Raw genomic sequence first — 19,736 nt, 5'->3', positions numbered from 1 at the left:
GAATTTTTAAACTGGAAGACAAACTGCAAAACAGGACAGAATGTTAAAATGCATGCAGTCCCTGTGCACATTTAACTTATTGTAGAATGAAATAATTAGGGTATGGTTTTAAACTGAGGTGATCTATTCCAGTTCTAAATTATCCTGACTGCAATGCTTACATAGTTAATGAGAGCAATGAATGGAAGTCACCCAAAGAGGTGATGGAAGAAACAATCTGCACATTTAAGCAGGAAGAGAGAGAGAGAATGGAAGTCACTGTAGGACTCTGGACAATATATACAGGCTCATTATGCCTGTTAATGATTTATAATTAGTTTATTCTTTCACAGGCTGTGGGTGTTAACTGCAAGGCCAGCATTTGTTGCCCAACTCCTTGAAATGGCCAATCCATTCAGAGGAGTTAAAAATCAGCTCCATTTGTTGTGGGACAGTAGATGAGACAAGGCAAGAATGCAGATTCCCTTGGTGATTTTAGCCGGCATATTGATTGGAAAAAGCAGTTGGACAAGGGGGATGAAAAATTGGTTACATCTTAGAAGCTACAGTCAGGAGTTAATTTTGGATTGAATAATAAATTGAATTAACAAGATCTCAAATTAAGGACCTGCAAGGGATTAGTGATCAATGTTAGAATTTGAAATTCTGAGCAGAACTTGCATTTCAAACCAGTGTCCTCAACCTTAGCAAGGCTAATTAGAGGTATGAAGAGTTGTCTAGAGTGTGGTTTAAAAAAAGGAGGGTAAGTTGGTGGATGATCAGAGGCAGACATTTTAAAACCTTTCAGGGTCCAAAGATGGCTTTAACAGGGTTGTGTGGAGGGGACAGGGGAAAGGTGGGGTGGGTGGGGGGGGGGGGGGGTGCGGGTTGGCGAGAAGTGTAATGCATCAAAATTTGCTGATGAAAAATTAGGTGCAAGAGCATTTGAGAAGGGAGTGGGCAAAAAACAAAAACAAACAAACAAACACACTTAACAGATGGAGTTTAACAAAACAACTTAACAGATGTGGGGTCATGCACTTTAGGTCAGAAAAAAGCAAAAAAAGGCAGATTAGACTGGGGGGCTGAGTGATCTTTTGCATGAGATACTTGGCATTATAAAAAAAAAGGTACAGGAAGTAAATTAGGTGTCAAGTGGAATTTTAGCTTTTTGCTAGGCCTTTATTTTCACTAGTTTTAGAATGAGGGGTGATTGCATTGCAAGATACAACATTGAGGCAGCTTGACATGGTCAATGAGGGGATTTTTCCTTCAGTGGGGGCATCAAGCCAGAAGTAATTACTGAATAAAGGGGACATGTTTAAAACTGGTTCAAGAATTTCATCTCCTGGATGTTAGCAGATGTAGAATGTCACCCCAGAATGTTGGAGGCTAGATATTGAAAGTATTTTTGTGCCTGCTCAAAATTGTCGTCTGTTTAAAGTTTAGATTTGTAGCTTGGGTTGCAGGTGAGGTTGTGGACTTGCGTGCTAAGCCAGTGTATATTGGGTCCAGTTCAATATGCAAGCTGATATAGACTTGATAATACAAAAACAAACTGAACCAGAAGTGATACCAACCACTCCAGCAAACCAAGGCACAAATAACAAAGAATACCAATTCTTCAGGAAGTGCACTGACTTACTTAACAGGGTGATGAAACATCTGAAATCAAACACTGGCTCGACAAGCAAGTCTACAACCTCAATGGTTGAATTTCTGCTCCTGTGTCTTATGGTCTTAATGTTGCCAGTGTATGAGGTAGATCAGCCATGATCTCAGCTGGCAGTGCACATTTGGAGGGACTAAAAAGCCTTCTGCTGCTACTTAATAGTCCTGAATATTACCAGGAAACCATGTCAACAAAAACACCCTTACTCCAAGGGAATGGTGGAAGCATACAGACAGAGAAAGCCATTGTGTGGAAATATGCTGACTAGTCAAGTATTCAGTGCCTCATCTTCAACATCAAGGGGAGAGGAAGAGTCCATAATTACATTTGTGAACTGTCCAAGACCAAGTTCCTTTAACAGAGAGCAATTGTGAGGTCTTACCTATTGCCTTGCAAATAGAATTAGTCAGGTCCATGTGATATCCAGGATGACATTCACACTTGAAACTTCCTTCCAGGTTCATACAAATCTGGCTGCATGTTCCAGGATTTTGACATTCATCAATATCTAAAATAAAGCAACATCTTTAGATTCCTAAAGCTTTTAATAAAACTAGTTGACATTAAGCTAAGTGGTTTAACTTGCCTTCACAGGTTCGACCAACCAATTCAAAGCCAACAGGACAGTCACATTCATATCCAATTACAAGATCATGACAGATATGAGAACAACCTCCATTGTTAATCAGGCATTCGTTCACATCTAAGGAAAAAGCACAAACAAGATTCAATACTCCATTCCTCAGGATCACTTTCAGTGAAATGTTGCAATTTGCATGACTGGCTATCATCCTTTTCCCCACAAGTAATAAATAATTGATAGTGAGAAATGATTGCAGCTGTTGTAGCAGTAAGTACTTGAAGTTTTGGTTAACTCAAATGTTGACATTTAAACATGGTCATGGATAACATTGACATGTGCCCTGAAATTTGTACTCAAATCTGCAAACATGCAACACAGGAACAAGCAAAATATCCTTTAGAAGGCTAGTTCCATCAAAGTTCTAGCAAGGAAGAAAACGAGGGGAACTGTGCTTAGCAAAATTGTGCAAAGTCTTGAGGAATATCAAGAGGAAAATGAATCAGCATATCGAGACTATGACATGGAAGATCACATTTAAAAACTGCAGTTTACTCAGTGCAAGTTACACTAAAACCTTACTGCAAATTGACTATTTTTGCCAAGTTCAACTGCCACTAAAGCTTACACACTATCCTCTAACCACTTATCCTTGCATAGTATGACATCACAGCCAAAACTAGGGTAATGTGTCTACAGCAGCTTAAGGGATTCTATTGAAACTCATTTTGATTGCAAAAGACCCCAATGTTCACTCTATGGTGAGTGAGCCAACAATCCTTGACAAGATGGATCATTTCAGCTTATCAATTCAATTCACTAAATAGCCCAGTTACATGGCTGAAGCTCTTCTGGTATTTAAAGAAAAGGTTCAATTTTAAATTATGGACATCCTTGCCTCAACTTAAGTATTAACTAGCTGGTATCCTTTATGTAGTGAAGGCAGAAGGGAAATATTTCATTACATCCACCAACACTACATTATAGTCAGTACCTGGGTTCTATAGTGGTTACTCTGGAGTCTGATTGCAGGACAAAAACAGTTTGCAAATACAGGAAGTGTAAGTTTTAAAGATCTGACCAACACTAAAGACCCCCTGTATCTAATATTAACTCCACATTCTCATCCTCAGAGGCCCAACACTTGCTTTAGGCACCTGTAAAGACTCTCGGTAACTTGACATTGAGCTAGATTCATGTTCTTGGTCTTTAATGTTTTGGGTATTCTCTTTTGTATAAAGACTGGCAGGACTTTAACAATGGGCCAGCCTTGGATTTTTCATTACAGTAGGAACAGGATCATTAGAAGTGATTACTTCACCTAGCCAAATATATTTAGTTCATGTCAACTACTGCAACTTTCATGTCCATATAGTGGTTCAAAAGATGAGCCTGAGATCTATTTTTGACCTTTCAAAACTGGATGTAAAACAACCATCTTGTGGGTAATACCACTCAAGTGCCTCTGCTCAGAGGTGAGAAATTAATTCTACCATATATTACATTATACAGGTCTTGTATAATCTGCTTTCTGGTAAATCTAGAGAGTGTGCTGCTCCAAGAAATGCAAACATTTTTTCAATGCAAGGACATCAATTTGGTAGTTCTCCTTTGAAGTTATTCACAATCTGATAAAGGAAGGGCAATCTACCAGAGGGCCCAATAGAATAGGATGTACTCTTCATACATGATTGTCATTTGGGGCTTGCAAATCCCTAGTCAGAGATCTTTCAGATCTCAGCTCCTTCCTCAGGCGAGAGAGAGAAGTTACAAGAGCCTCTTTCATATGCTCAAGGAGCTGAGCTTTGAAAGCTTGCTTTTTCAATTAAAGCTGTTGGACTATAACCTAGTGTGATTTTTGACCTTGTCCATCCCAGTCCAACAATGGCAAATCCATTTCAGATGCCTAGGGCTGGTTTAACCAGAGTCACCATGTCTCAGATGTAGGGGAAGAGGTCAAGTAGGGTCCTTCATTATAATCTCATCTGGTGCTAGAATTGAACCCATCCTGTTGGCACCATTTTGCACAGCAAAATTGATCTAGCCAATTGAGCTACGTAACCCTATACTTGTAAAATGAGAAATTTTAGTGCATCCCTTCATTAGGGAGAGATATTTTCTCCCATGCCATCTTTTACCTGCCTAGCCCACATTTTTTAAAAAAGGTAAAAAATGTCACTGATTTGCCTCATTTGGAAATCAACTCAATTGTGCATGGGACTAGTGGCAAATACTTATTGCAAGGATCAAGTTTTCACGTGATATCTACCCAAAAGATGTTCGAGTCAAACTGCATAAAAACAAGCCCTTTGGTCCAACTAGTCCACATTTCCAAACTAAACTGGTCCCAATTTCCTGTACTTGGCCCATATCCCCACAAACCTTTCATATTCATGAACTAATCCAAAATATATCTTAGAAGTAACAGCATCCATCACTTCCTTGGGCAGTTCAATCCACATGACCTATAAGGTCTTTCCTCTTCTGCACCCCTCTGCCACCCCCAGCAACCCATGTTCTTTTAAAATCTCATCTTAAAATGTCCCCTAGTTTTGAACTTCTGCACCCAAAGACCCTGGTCATGCACCCCATGTTCCCTATGATTTCATAAACCTCTAAAGTCACACCGTGCCCCCCCACCCCAAACTCCTTCACTCAAGTGAAGAGTGCAAGCCCATCTTTTAGCTCAAATCCTCTATTCCTGACAACCTCCTGGTAAATCTTTTGAACCCTCCAGTTTAATATCCTTGCTATAAACAGGTTGAACAGGACTGCCTACAGTACTCCAAAGAGGCCAATGTCCTGTGCAATTAATGACTGCTCCTAATGATAATTCTTAGTACTACGCAGTTCTATCTTTGTACATTGCCCAAATTTATTCAACTGATTTTCACTCGTTTAATCAGGGTCAAAGGTAAATTTATTGTTCTCTTGCCTCAAGACATTACAACAACTCAAGGGAGTGAATTGCTCCTATTTGTGTACAGTTTAAATTGATCACTTATTCAGTAATTGAAAGCACTATTGATTCTGCAGGATTACTGTCATGCAGAAACAAGAAATATTGTATGTTACAGGATGTTTGGAAACAAAACCAGATTAGGAAGCAGCTTTTCAATACATAATCAAAGTGAACATTGTGAAAATCAGATCATTACCTGACAAAAACAAAAAGGGAGGCATGGGGGCTTTTATTTTAGAAAAAAGCCTAAATAATGTGGGCATGCTGGCTATCCCCAATAAATGATCAAAACAGGAGCCAAATTAGACCAAGTCATTCAGTCCTTCAAGCCTGCTCCACCAGCAAGATCATGGCTGGTCTATTTGAGTTAAAATTTCTACAGTTCTAACTATCCAATAGGGCTGCCTAAAATCTGTCCGTCTGTTTACTTTGAAAAATGCACAACCATCCCAAAAAACTTACCTTCGAGGCGAAGTCTACCACTTGCTATGGTAGGATTTGAACCACCATTATGGGTCAATAGATTGTCAGTTTAAATAGTGTGGCATACTAGACCATGAGGACATACTAAATAAGAAAACCAGAATTGCAGATGCTGCAAGTCAAAACAACAATTTGCTGGAAAAGCTCAGGTCTAACAGCATCTCTGGAGAGAAAAATCAGTTAACATTTCAGGTCAGGGTTCTGAAGAAAGTTCACTCAACCTGAAATAACACTCCACAGATGCTGCCAGATCTGTAGTTTTCCCTCCAGCAAATTTTGACTTTTACTTCAGAGGGCAGTTAAGAGTCAACAATGTATGGTTTGAGAGTCACATGCATTCCAGAAAAACATTTAGATGAGACAAGACTCAGCCAGGAGACACCCTTCAGATACAGAATAAACAATTTAGGATGGAGGAGAGAGGTTTCTTCAGAGTGAGGGGTTTGTAGAATTTGCTACCATAGCAAGCAGTCAGTCAAGGCCAAAACAGATTTTCAAGAAAGAGTTGGATATAGCATTTGGGGGCCAGAGAAGAATGAAAAAAGGTCAAGGGGAGAAAACAGGAACAGACTAGTGTTGAATCATAAGCCATGATAACAAAATAGTGGAACAGACTCAAATGGCCTAGCCCTGTTCCTATTTTGTTTGTGTCTGGAATCTGAAAAACAGGTGTCATCTCAGGATGAGCTACAATGATCAGGAGCCAAAGTAGTTAACATATAACTGTCACTATCAAGCAATAAACTGCATCATGTTACACAAAGGCCAGTGCCTTTTAAAGGTATACCAGTGGTCTGCCACCGATTAGACAGACAGGATCTCAACAATCAAAAAGGGAAGATTGAGAGCACTTACGACACTGGCCCTACCTCAGGGCCATGAAGCTCAGGTTCAAGTCCCATCTGCTCCAGAAGGGGAGCTTTTTAAAAACTAGAAAGGAAGATTAGGGGCTTGTGTGGCAGTGTCCATATCTCCAGACCAGAAGGCCCAGGCTCAAATCCCACTTGTACCTGAAGTAGCTCACTACACTCCCAAAATGAGTTGATTATAAAAACTAAAAAAAAAATTGGTGGCAGCAAACTACCCCAAAGTACAAAGTTACCAGTGGTCAGTTCAGAGTCCAGTAGAACATTCTACTATGAAGACAGTTCAAATTTGGCATGCCAAACTCAAGCTTAAAGTGTTGTAGCAAAGACCTGAGCCACAAGTCATAAATATTATGGGAGAGAGAGAGTTAAGTGGACATAAAAAAGGAATAAAGATTTCAGAAACAACAAATTACTGTGAATGCTCAGATCTAGCAGCATCTATGAAGTCAGAGTTCACCTATCAGGTCCAGTGAGCCCTCCTCAGGTGGTTATTGATTTATAGCAACTGTAAAGTTATTGATGAAACAAAACAAGATTAGATTAACTATTTTCAGTCCCAAAACACTTACTGCATTTTCCAAGGAGTTCATCACTCCAATCCTTGCAATCCTGCTGTTTATTACAGACTTGCGATATGTTAATACATTCACCACTTTGACACTTGAAGTCCATGGGTCCTGTGCACGCTGCAACTGTCAAAATTAAAGCACGAAATTGAAATTTGCATGAGTATTGATGACTTTTTTTTAAAAACAGAGGCACAGTTGCAAGCGCGTACTCACCCTTCTTGCAGCTGATTTCATCACTGCTATCTGGGCAATCACTAACTCCATTGCATTGTCTGTGTCCAGGGATACAGCTACCGTCACTGCATCTGAAGTAATCAGGTCTACATGTTGGAGGTGCTAACAAAAAAAAGTTTATAGCACAATTGAGAAATAGGGTTTGAGCATATTATGAAAGTGTGCACGCAAATATCCTGCAAAACATTGATCTAAAGTGCAGTTCATGTTATTGTGGTCATACTGTGCTTGCTGCTCAGACTGAAAAAACAAAGTTGACTAGCAAATGGTAAAAGGTACTCTGATGTACTAAATTTGTGCTGTTTAATACTAATTAAGCAGCAGTATCTAGCTTTTAGCCCCCCACTTTGAAATTTTCAGAGGTCTAGCATTTAAGGTTTTTAATTCTAGAGGCATGTGGTTTTCTTTTTATTCATAGGATGTGGGCATCACTGGCCAGGCCAGCATTCATTGCTCATTCCTAATTGCCCAGAGGGCAGTTGGAAGTCAAACACATTGCTGAGTCTGGAGTCACATGTAGGTCAGACCAGATAACAATGGCAGTTTCCTTCCCTAAAAAGCGATATTAACCAGATAGGTTTTCTTGACAAGTTGACACTGAATCTATTGTCATTAGACTCCCAATTCCAGATTTTTGTTGAATTCAGATTCCACCATCTGCTGTGGCAGGATTTGAACCCAGGCCCCCAGGACATTCCCTGGGTGTCTGGATTCAGTCTAGTATTATCACTAGACTATCACCTCCCCGTAAAATCAAGGAAAATCCTTTAATGGCATACATTGGTGGTCAACAGCATCACACTCTACCAATGCCTTTATTCATTCAACTGGTTGGACTGCATTCACTTATTTCATAATGCTCAGCAAAATTTAGTCTGGTCAAAGAGTGAAATCAGGATTTAAGAGTGGTCAAGTGTATCCAAGCAACCAAGACATACAAAGCAGCAAAAACTAAAATGGTAGACCAGGGGATTTGGGAAATTTTATTGGAACCAAAACTTAAAGTTAAGTAAATTGGCAAGAAATTTAAAGAGCTTCAGGTGTATAAAGTAAAATAAAAGCAACTGAGTGTGGGACCCGAGGATGCAATGGTGATTTCACGAGAACAAAAAAAGGTGGCAGATAGTTTAACCAGGTTTTCCTTTTGCCTTTGTAATGGAAGGCAATCTAAACATCGCCAAGTTCAGATAAGCAAGGTGCTAATGGAAAGAATAATAATTGGTTTTCACTCATGGGCAATCTTCAACTAGAGGGGCATGGCATTGAATGAGTACCCTTTACTTTGTATCTCAGTTGCATAGTCATCTTCTCCTAGAAGAGTGTACACCTGGAATTCCATACCTCACAACAACATTGTAGATGCCAGACCATGGGAAATATTGAGGGGGAGGTAGACAGATTTTAAGGAGTGTAGCTGCAGGCTAAAAAAGGCAGCATGAGTCAGGGTGTGGGCAGATCAATGGGAGGCTCGGCCTGAGTGACCTATAAAGATCTTATTCTAAGCTCAACCTGAGGGGGGAAACCACATCCCAAATGATTCAATTGTTCTATCACTCCAGGTGTCTTGAAGATCTATTCCTCGATAGAACTCTTACCTACAATGGCACCCCTTAAGTTGAGGAAAGCCAAGCTCCACATAAGCCCTGGTATCAAACTAACAACTAAAACATTACTAGTGATTCAACCAGGCTGAACCTCAACTGTCTAGTATTGGAAGAGGAGACCAACACCATCTCCCTGACAACTGTCTGAAGTTTGCCCTAGACTCCTTTTTAAAGCAGCTGAGTTTTGCATGGCATGCTCACATCACTACCTGTCATACTTCATTCAGCTGCTAAAGCCTTCATTCCATGATTCACCTCAATTTAACCATTCTAATCCATTTGCCAACACTTGGCCCATAGCTTTGGTATCCCAGGTGCACATCTAAATACTTAAGCATTGAGGGTTTCTGCTTCTTCTAGATTCACACCACCCTCAGGAAGAGGTTTTCCCTCATCTCCTCTAAACCTTCTGCTTTCTACCTTAAGAGGCATGTCCCCAGTCACAGATCCCTCCAAAGAGGACAGTTTCTGTCTACCTTACCTATGCCCCTCAAATTTTACAGTCACCCCAATATAAACATTTTTCTCCACAAATGGAGATTTAATGCTGGGGATTTAAGAGGACATCAAGCATGTAGATTGGGTGTAAAAAAAACTGTTGCAGTATTGCAATGGCATGCTGACTTGATAAACCAGTGCTACATTTTCCATAAACAAATGAATTCTATTATATGCATTAGAGTAGGTACTGTCTGGGTGGGATCTATGTGCATTCTGTCCCTGATTCAGTCATCCTGAGCAGTTGAGTATTACAGTAGCACCTTCAAGATTTGCTCAATATATACAGGAGTCTGAGCTTCAGAGTTATGAAAGAAATAAACAATTATTGAAAATCACTTACGACAATTTGCTTCATCACTGCCATCTTTGCAGTCAACATCTCCATCACAAAACCATTTCTGGTGAATACATTCACCTGAGCCACACAGACGGTCATTAGGAGAGCAAGTGGCAAGGGGAGCTGTTGTGCCCCCACATCTGTCCAGAGATTCATCAGATTGATCAGCACAATCAACATTGTGGTCACACAGCCAGCTCAAGGATATACACTCTGAAGAATGACTGCACTGAAACTCATGTGGGCCACAGGAAATTGGCTGACAGTTTGTTTCGTCACTTCCATCACCACAATCATCATCACCGTTACAGCTAAATTTCTTGGAAATGCATCTGCCATTGGAACAAGTGAACTCTGTTGGACTGCAGGTTACTTGGCCTGAAGGGTTTAAAAAATGCAATAAACAAAAGAGGCAAAAGCCAGATTAAAAACCCATCTTTTAAAATCAACTTGAGGCTTCTGAGCTATTCAATTAATGTTCAAATTGAATAATCAATGAGAAAATTCTAATATACCAATAGCTTAATAAAAGAAATGGTTCACTTATCTAACAGTTAAGCACCAGGATAAATTTTGCACCTTCAGAGTTTTATACTTAAACTCCAAGATAAAAAAGATAACCTGCTGATGTATCAGAATAGAAATGGGCTAGTTTGCATTGATGTTCTTGATTTCGATTTCAGAGATGGAAGGGAGGGGGGTGCTGGATAAAAGCATTTTAAACTACGACTAGTGACCCAAGAGCTCAGACATGATCCCAGTCAATCACTCTTCAAAATGTATTAAGGGCAGATAGAGATTTTTTGGTCTCAGAATATGGGAAGCAGATGGGAAGGTGGTGGGTTGAAGATCAAAATTAATCATGCTTGTATTGAAGTATGTAGTAGGTTCAGGCATACTAAATTAACCCAGCTTCCATTTCTGTTAGCAAGGCAAGAATCTAAGTAGCTATCGTGTTGGAGGTAGTATGTTAGCATGTATAGAGGATTAGCTTATAGACAGTTGGATCAAGGAAGACATCAGGATGGTGACTTATAACCAGTGGAGTATCAAAGATCATTGCTGGTGCTGTAAATTACAATATATGAATGACTTGGAAGAAAATAAAATGTACTACAGCTCAGTCTGTGGATGATAAAAATTAGATAGAAAGGCATCGAGGATGATAGCAAGGTAGATATAGAAAAAGGTTGAGTGGGCAAGAGCTTGACAAATGGTATGAGAAAGAGGTGCTCACCTTGGCTGGAATACAAGATGAGTTTTATTTAAATAGAATGCAATTCAGAAAGCTATGGAAGAGGGATTTGGGAATTCTCATCCGAGTCAAAAATATATAGCATGGATTCAGTGGGTATTGGAAAGAGTAAATTGGATGTTGGCCATTATTCAAATGGAATGGATTATACAAAAATAAAAAGTGCTTTACCAAGACTGTATAAGGCACTAATCAGTCCAGTGAGATTTTGCAAACAGTTTTACTCATTATCCAAGGTATACAGGCACTCGAGGCAGTCCAGGTTTGCTAGGCTCATCCTAGTTATGGAGGGGCTGAATAGATTAGGCCTGGACACATTGGAGTTAAGAATGGGTAATGACCATATTGAAGCACGAGATTTAGGGAACTTGACAAGACAGATGGAGAAGGAGTTTCTCCTTGAATCCAAGGAAAGAGCATAATCTCAGCAAAGGAATCACCAACTAAGACAGGTGGGTGGGGTGAGGGGGGAGAAGAATTTCCTGAGGGTAGAGAGTCTGTAGAATTCTCCTCTACTGAATTGTAGAGGCAGGGTCATTCAGTATAGTTTATTCACCTATGGGAATCACTGGCTCAACTAGAATTTATGCCTATCCCTAGTTGTCCTTGTGAACTAGCAACCTGCCACAGTCCAAGTGCATTCCAGATTTTGTTCCTGCAGTGTCATTGGGTCAAAGATATACTTCCAAGTCAGGATGGGGAGTGGCTTGGAAGGAAGCTTGCAGGCAGTGTGTTTCCTCGTGTCTGTTGCCCTTGTCTTTCTAGTAAGGGGCTTGGAATTTGTCTCAGGATATTTAGTTATTTCTGCAGTGCACCTCAAAACACTATTCCAGTCCTGACATGCACTTTGTAGATAGACAAGTTCTAGGGAGTCAGTTGGTGAGTTACTGTAGTATCCCTTGTCTGATCACTCTTGCAGCCACTGTGCAGCTAGCCCAGTTCAGTTTCTGGTCAATATTAACCCCCAGGATGTTGATAGTGGGGGATACAGATGATAATGCAATTGCAGTGAGTGATTATTATGAGAATCTAGGTCATTATTGCCTGGCATTTGTATGGTGTGAATCTCACTTAAGCCCAAGTCTGATTATCCAGGTCTTGATGCATTTGAAGATGGACTGCTCCAATGAGTTACAAATGGTACTGAACATTTGCAGTGAACATACCTACTTTTGACCTTGGAAGGGAGGTCATTGATGATGCAGCTGAAGACTTAGGTCTAGGACATGACCCTGAGGAACTCCTACAGAGGGGTCCTGGAGCTGAGTTGATTGATAAGCACTATATGCCAGGTATCACTCCAACCAGAAAGTTTCTTTCCCCCAACAGTAGAGAATTAGATATTTTGCTTTTGGACAGAAAGCAGTGAATTTCTTGTGCATGTTTTAAAATCTTACCACAGTTTTCCTCATCAGCACCATCATCACAATCTTGTATGCCATTGCATTTCCAGGAAATAGGAATACATCGAAGAGATCCAGGACCACATTTAACTTCCCCAATGGGGCACATTCTCAGGTCTACAAAGAAAGAAAAAAATGTAGTGAGTTCTCAGTAAGTGCTCAGCTTTCATGAAAAGCTCAGTGCTAACAGGTCAGACCAGATGGAAATTTGTACCATATGCTAGTAATCTTGAAAGTCACAGCATATCCTGATGAGCATAGACAAGAGCAACTCAGGCTTTATACAAGTTTTCCCAAACATCCACTCATCTCCCAACTCGTGTTTTTGTCCTCACTGTACTTCTATCATTCATTTATTGGTTTGCTACTGCAGGGGTTAGCAAATCCTTTGGACTAATGCAAGACGTCTGCCTGATGGTCACAAGGCAGAATGAATTGTCTGACTGGTGGAATTTGTCCAAAAGATCGATTCAAGCATTGATGGCTTTAAAAAAGGGGCCAGACAGACTGGCATTGTTCTTGCCTTCTGTTCCTACCCCCTCCTAGTTTTGTTCATGTTCTCAAAATTGCAGAGTTTACCACAACTTTCTCAACTACATTATGAAAGCAATAGGACAAACATTTTTCCACCCCCACAAAGTTGTCTGGATATTCAATTTTAGGGGGAAAAAATTTTCACTGAAGCCAACTTAACTTTTTGAAAGCCAGATGGTGTAGATAGCTATGTGCTGCAAGCCACAACAGCAAAAATGTAGCATATTTACATTATTAAGCACTTGATTACCTTACACCCCTAGTGACTGACCAAGGGACAATGCTGTGCCAATTTCAGGAGAATTTAGCTACAAACACTGGTTAAGGGGACTTGTTTCAGTGAAAATTAAGCATGGTGGCTAGTTCACTGAAGACATGACTATTTATTGGGTTGGAGGCAGGAACAAAGGATACATGTAGCAAGTAAAAAGGAGGCACCAAACCAGTGACAAAATGTCTAGTGAAGGAAACAAGCCAGCAGCTCTCCTTGCTGGAAAGTAAAAATATGGGTGGAGATTAACCCATTCAGAGCTGATAATAAAGTTATACATTAGGAAATAAATATTTTTCCAACCTCAAACCTCTGATCAAGAGAGATACTTACAGCAAACTTCTTCACTTTCATCTGATCCATCATGACAGTCAGCTTCACCATCACATTGCCATCTCTCAGGTATACATTGTCCATCATTGCACTTTACCTCCGTTACACCACAGATGGTTTTGACTAGTCAAAACAAGATTTAAAGTTCAGTTAAGAGTAATACTATCTAGCATTGTTATTAAATTAGGAGCAGCTCAAAAATGAAATTGAAAGCAGTCATATTGCATTGGAAAAAAAGCATTTCAGGTCAACGGCTTGACAAGTGTAACTGGTTTCCTTGTAGATACTACAGCCTGACTTGTTGCACTTTCCACATTTTATTTCTAGCATCTACAATACTTCATTTTACATTGTTCTCATACCTGCTCCACAGTGATGTCCATCTTTTTGCAACTCCATTCCAGGTGGACACACACAGGTGTATTTGGGACTGTAACTGTTGATTTGAGGAGCTGGTAGACACATGTATTTACATCCCCCATCTTTTATATTCTCCTTACACCAGTCCTTGCCTAGAAAGGCATAAGTTGTAGGGAAAAATGTTAATAGAAACTAGTGTCCAAGTACTTAAGAGTCATTGACAGATGTAATCTTGTAGCCAAGAATCTAACCGGAAGAGTTAGAATACCCTTTTCCCCCAAACAGTTCATTCTGTACATTTCACTGAAGCAATCACATGATGCAATTGTCATAGGCAAGCAGTGATTTCCTTTGGTAATAACAGCCTCAATGAAAAACATGTCCAGATTAAACCAAACTCCAATGTATACACCATCTACAAGTTTGTTTCAGCTTTAGTGAAGTGAGGCTTGAATAATTGATTTTAAATTAGAGACATGGCTCCAACACAGCTACAAGTTTCTACCTCAAAAAAATGTTGCAAAAAAAGAGTCTACATATTCAGGTGGACTGAAGAGTTGAAGAACTTCATTTCAAGTGTTAAAATGCTCAAAACTGTAAACAGACTTGAAAAATATAGCTTTCACATTCATAAAAAGACTTAGATATTTATACAGCAATGAAATACAGTTCAATTTTTGAAGTGTACTTTTAATAGGCAGCATGGTGGGTTAGTGGTTAGTAGTGCTGCCACAGTGCCAGGGACCTGTGTTCTATTCCAAATTTGGATGATTGTACAGTCTACATAGGCTTCCACCAGGTGCTCTGGTTTCAGTCAACAGGATGTGCAGGTTAGGTGGATTGACCATGTTAAGTTGGCCCAGTGTCCAGAGATGTGTAGGCTAGGTGGGTTAACTATAGTTAATGGAGGATTGCAGGGATATAGAAGAGTATATAGAGGAGTTCTGGGTCTGGATAGGATGCTGAGGGTTTGTGCAGACTTGATGGGATGCATGGCCTCTTTCTGCATTACAGGGATTCTATGAATGTCAACTTTGACTTGTTACTCACTGAAAATAATTGACCACTGCTAAACGTGGTTTGTGCCAATGTACTAAAAATATAAAGATTAGCTTCCATTTTATGCCCTCATATGCAAAGCTTAAATGACTAATTCACACTGGGTTCACTGCACTAAGTATGGATTCGTCCACCAGTTTGTTGAAAAGTGCACAAAATGTTTGGATACAGTTTATGCTCAAGACAGATGGTGATTTTGCCCAATTGACATTATACTAGTTTTGCCAGAGTAGGTACTTCAAGTTACGCTTTTGGAACAGGACTATGGAACTGACAATTGATTACTGCTTTTTGTAAGACAAGTGACAAGGGTAGATTGAGTGACAGGCATGGAGAGGTTTGTTTAAATCTACCTTCAAGATCATTTTTCAAAAAGTAATTTGATATTAATGGTTTTTCATTACTTGCGTTCAGCTGGAGCACACTTACCAGAATAAAAGAGGTTTGTTTTTTTTTAAAAAAAACCTTACATGTGATACACAAGATTTGACACCCTTTGTTGTACATGGATTAAACTTTAAACCCAAAAATGTTTATTCACAAGGGGTGGGGAATGGGCAGAATCCTAGAGGATCTGTTTAGTTTGCTGTTAAGATCAATTGAGTGTTGTTCAAACAAACTAGGACAGAGTAAATGCACACTTTACTTGGTCTAAGCTGTTAGTAACAAACAAAAACATTTTACACACTATCCAGGGAAATCAAAAAGATACGAACACAAGGCGGAATATAGTATTACAGCTAGAGAGAAGGTGCAAAGAAAGATCAACTCCAATGAGAGGTCCATTCATCAGTCTGATCAGTGGGAATAAAAAACAAAGTTCTTGAAACTGCTCATACATGCATTCAAACTTGTGAATCTTCCACCCTCTCATCAGGCACGAGAGTATAACCAGGGTGCGAGGGGGCTTTATGTTGGCTGCCTTCTTGTGGCGGGATTGTAGAGTCAGTGGAAGGAAGGTTGGTTTTTGCGATGGACTAGGCTGCACTCAACTGATTGGTCTTGGGGCAGAGCAGTTGCCAAAACCAAGCTGTGATGCATCTGGATAGGATGCTTTCTATGGTGCATCACGAAATAGGGGTTACTGTGGACATACTGAATTTCCTTAGCCTGGAGGAAGTACAGGTGTTCTTGACTCGCATCAGCATGAATGGACCAGGACGGATTGTTGGTGATGTTTACTCCTAAGGACCATAAGCTCTCGACCACCTCACTGCAGCACCATTGATGTAGACAGGTTATTGTCCTCTACTGTTTCCCAAATGGAATGCTCAGCTCCTTTGTCTTCACACCACACCAAGCTGTATCTCCTTCCTGCACTGTCTTGTTGTTCAAGATCTGATCAAGGCATTTGGTATGCATTGAGTAAAGGAGTTGGGAGTTCATGTTGCAGCTGTACAGGACACTGGTTAGGCCACTTGGAATACTGTGTGCAATTCTGGTCTCCCTCCTGTAGGGAGGATGATGTTGAGAAACTAGAAAGGGTTCAGAAAAGATTTAAAAGCGTTGCCAGGGTTGGATGGTTTGTGCCAAAGGGACAGGCTGAATAGACTGGGACTATTTTCCCTGGAAAATGAGAAGCTGAGGGGTCACCTTCAAGGTTTAATCATGAAGGGGCCTGGATAGGGTAAATAGACCAGGTCTTTTCACCAGGATGTGGGGGCACGGTTTGGAGGAACAGGTCTCAAACTACAGGGCATAGGTTTAAAAAAGGAGAAAAAAAAATGAATGATTTTAAGAAAAGGGACCCAACAGGCAACCTCTTCATGCAGAGGGTGGTGAATATATGGAATGAACAGCCAGAGGAAGTGGTGAAGGCTGGTACAATGACACTAAAAAAGGCTTCTGGATGGGTATATGAATAGAAAGGGTGGAGGGAGGGATAGTGGGCCAAATGGGACCAGATTTATTTAGGATATCTGGCCAGCATGGATGAGTTGGACCAAAAAGAGTCTCTGTGCCGTATACATCTGACTGACACCGATCACTTCACCTACAAAGTTTGCTGATGACACCACCATAAGTGACAAGTGCCAGGGTATACTGCACATCATGCCAGTCAAGGCAGACAGATCTTAGTGAAAAATGAAATGTAGGACAAAATTCAAAAGATCCAATGTTGATTAATCATATTAAAAATTGAAAAAAGGTCAGCTAGTTTCATTCTTAGCAAGAGGATTTCTAACCAGGAAGCTACTGTTGGTAAATGAAGATGGAAATTACAACCTTGAAAAAAAAAACTTTAGGTTTTGTTTAATAGGCTGTTCATTTAAAAGAGAATGCTAGATTCCCTACCTGATGGCTGTATAAGCTCATGATAGATGATCATGTCCCGAACTTCCTGGAGATTAGAGATTAAGGTGATCAGATCCTCTCCTGTGTATTTATTCGCTCGATATATGGTGTTATACTCCCAGCTAGTCCAGAAGACATGATCCTAAAAAAAAAAACCATTTTTCACAATTCATACAAGGCAAAAGCTAAAATTTCTCCAGTCAGAAATTAAGGCCACTATTTGCAGTGTAGGAGATTGAGAGAGTTGCTGAAAACAATGGAATCTATAATCAAGTTTGACAGAAGTTTCATCCAGACAGAAATGCATCTTGAATGGCACAGAACTGGAGTCAACTTCAACTGGGGAAAGTTGTGTACAGGTTGTAACCTTCAGAAAACAATGCTATTACACCCACCATGTACTCCCAATTGGGGGCATCTACCATTTAATGTTTCTACCAAGTTTTACCGCACGGTATTTCAATACTCCACAGCAGTTAATTAATATGGTTTAATGCACAAGGAAAACATTGCAAAGTCAGTGAATAGTTAAGAGCCTTAAAAAAGTGTTCCTTTTAAAAGGTTCATAGTCACCTTTTTGCTGTAGTCTTTACTGACCATCTGCTTTGACAGTACTCATGGGTACTACAGTGGATAATACAAGTTCAACTTAAAAAAGTGATGCATACAAGCTAGCAGCATTTTACAAATGTCTATCTCCCAAAGGTTGCCACTTTTCAAAAAAGTTGCTTTGCAAAAATAAAAAAACATTTAAATATAACAGCTTCCTATTCTGTGCATGCTGTTTCACAGCTTCACTACATTAGATCTTACCTCAAATACTGATACACCATAAGGATGAGCAAGAAATTTGGGTGAGGAAAGCACAGTTCTTCTATCCTCTCCAGTCACATGTACACTTGACAGAATATGCAACTTAGAGTCAACCCAATATAGACGGCTTTGTGTGAGATCTGTGGCAAAGTGAAACTGAATAAGTTATGCTGCAGGATTCAAAACAGGAGTAAACTAATCTACTTTCATAAATCCACTCACCAAGTGTAATGGCACTGGGCCATTCAATATCTCTGGTAACTAGCAGCATGCGGCCAACACCATTCATTCCTGCTTTTTCAATTACTGCTGGCTCACCCCAGTCTGACCAATACATATACCTTTGAATAAGAAGCAATTAAGATTAAATTCAAGCTGTATTTCTTTTGCATTTTAGAAAAAAGTGCTATTGTCTGCTGAAAAGAAATACCATTGCTGTTCCACTGAGATTCTGGTTGTTTTTGACAGTACTTTTCATTAAAGGATCACAGCTCCCATGTAGTAAAGATAATAGAATCTAAAATTGGTGTTACTAAGAAGGTTTTCACTAGTTAAGTGGAGCTCAGATTTCAATATTGAAATTCAACTTTGGTTGATTCTTGAATCTTTACATAGCAAATCCCTAACTTTCGGTTAAGTAGGCACATTTAATGTAATTCAGCTAGATGCAGGGAATGAAACAATACTTAAGTGAATGTTTGTAAGGAGTGGATGGGAACATGTTCACTTTTCCTGCCCGTTTCCCCTCAAGAGCAAATACGTTGATTATGATGCAACACAAGATAGACACAATATGCATGTGAGATATCCAAGTCAATACAAAAATGTGACATGGACCCACAATTTATTTGCCTGTGACAATTATACATTGAAACCTTGAAAACCCAGAACAGCTTCAAAATATAGGACAAGCAGCAGCTATGTTGGCATGACCATGAGAAAATAGCTAGGCTAACTTCAGCATGCATTCAGATTGTCCTTCAAAATATTGGCTGCTTTCACACTGCCTATTCAAGTGAAACAAAATCTTCCAGATGTCAAATGAGGGCAGTGGAAAGTCAACTCAAGTCACAATACAGGGTATATTTAATTTTATGTTTTTGCAAAGCTACAAGGTCTGGTTGCCTTAAGGGATGGGGGGGTTGAAGAAATAGTGTTTAATTGTGGTTTCCTCCTTGGAGGGTTTATTATATTTAGCAATTACCAAAGATGACCTTGACAAAAAAAAAATTCATCAATATCAGATGATTCTGCTCATTTTCAGACTAAAGGAGAAGAGCTGGTTCCTTTTTGCAACACGGATATATTTTTAGAAAGGCTTTAATTTAAAATGTTAGATAATTGGGGAAACAATAACCTTTGCATAATCAAAGTAACAAAAAACAGTGCTGCATGTTTAAAACCAGTTCAGTAGGTAGGTGATTTTGATTCTAGAATCTGTTCTATTTCATAAATCACAACTGATTGCATTGTAACCAGAAATCTTCATTCCTGCCTAACCAATACCTTGCAGCTTCTTGCTCAGCAAGAACCTATCCATGGTTTACCTTAAATTTGTGTTTTAGGGCACCACTTTCATCACCTTTCCTGGTGAGGTCCATTGACTCAGCCCTCAAAGCAGGT

General features: G+C 39.7%; 1 protein-coding gene across 4 annotated transcripts in view; it reads right to left on the bottom strand.

The window, feature by feature from the left end:
• LOC109917118 (low-density lipoprotein receptor-related protein 2-like) overlaps positions 1-19,736 on the bottom strand; it is a 99,279-nt gene that overhangs the window by 7,095 nt on the left and 72,448 nt on the right. For 3 of the 4 annotated variants that reach the window (XM_048594569.1, XM_048594576.1, XM_048594581.1), the window contains exons 49-59: positions 18,336-18,454; positions 18,114-18,253; positions 17,301-17,442; positions 13,949-14,098; positions 13,587-13,709; positions 12,443-12,565; positions 9,794-10,168; positions 7,328-7,450; positions 7,115-7,237; positions 2,238-2,354; positions 2,034-2,159 (exon numbers count right to left, since the gene is read on the bottom strand). In XM_048594569.1, coding sequence (XP_048450526.1) covers positions 2,034-2,159; positions 2,238-2,354; positions 7,115-7,237; positions 7,328-7,450; positions 9,794-10,168; positions 12,443-12,565; positions 13,587-13,709; positions 13,949-14,098; positions 17,301-17,442; positions 18,114-18,253; positions 18,336-18,454 — 1,661 coding nt within the window. The remainder of the gene's footprint in view (positions 1-2,033; positions 2,160-2,237; positions 2,355-7,114; positions 7,238-7,327; positions 7,451-9,793; positions 10,169-12,442; positions 12,566-13,586; positions 13,710-13,948; positions 14,099-17,300; positions 17,443-18,113; positions 18,254-18,335; positions 18,455-19,736) is intronic. The other variant, XM_048594587.1, reaches the window with a different exon arrangement.

The sequence above is a fragment of the Rhincodon typus genome, chromosome 3 (assembly GCF_021869965.1).
Source record: "Rhincodon typus isolate 14 chromosome 3, sRhiTyp1.1, whole genome shotgun sequence".
NCBI classification, from domain to species: Eukaryota; Metazoa; Chordata; class Chondrichthyes; order Orectolobiformes; family Rhincodontidae; genus Rhincodon; species Rhincodon typus.
The sequence above is the reverse complement of the archived record's forward strand: the minus strand, read 5'-3'. Positions and strand labels throughout refer to the sequence as shown.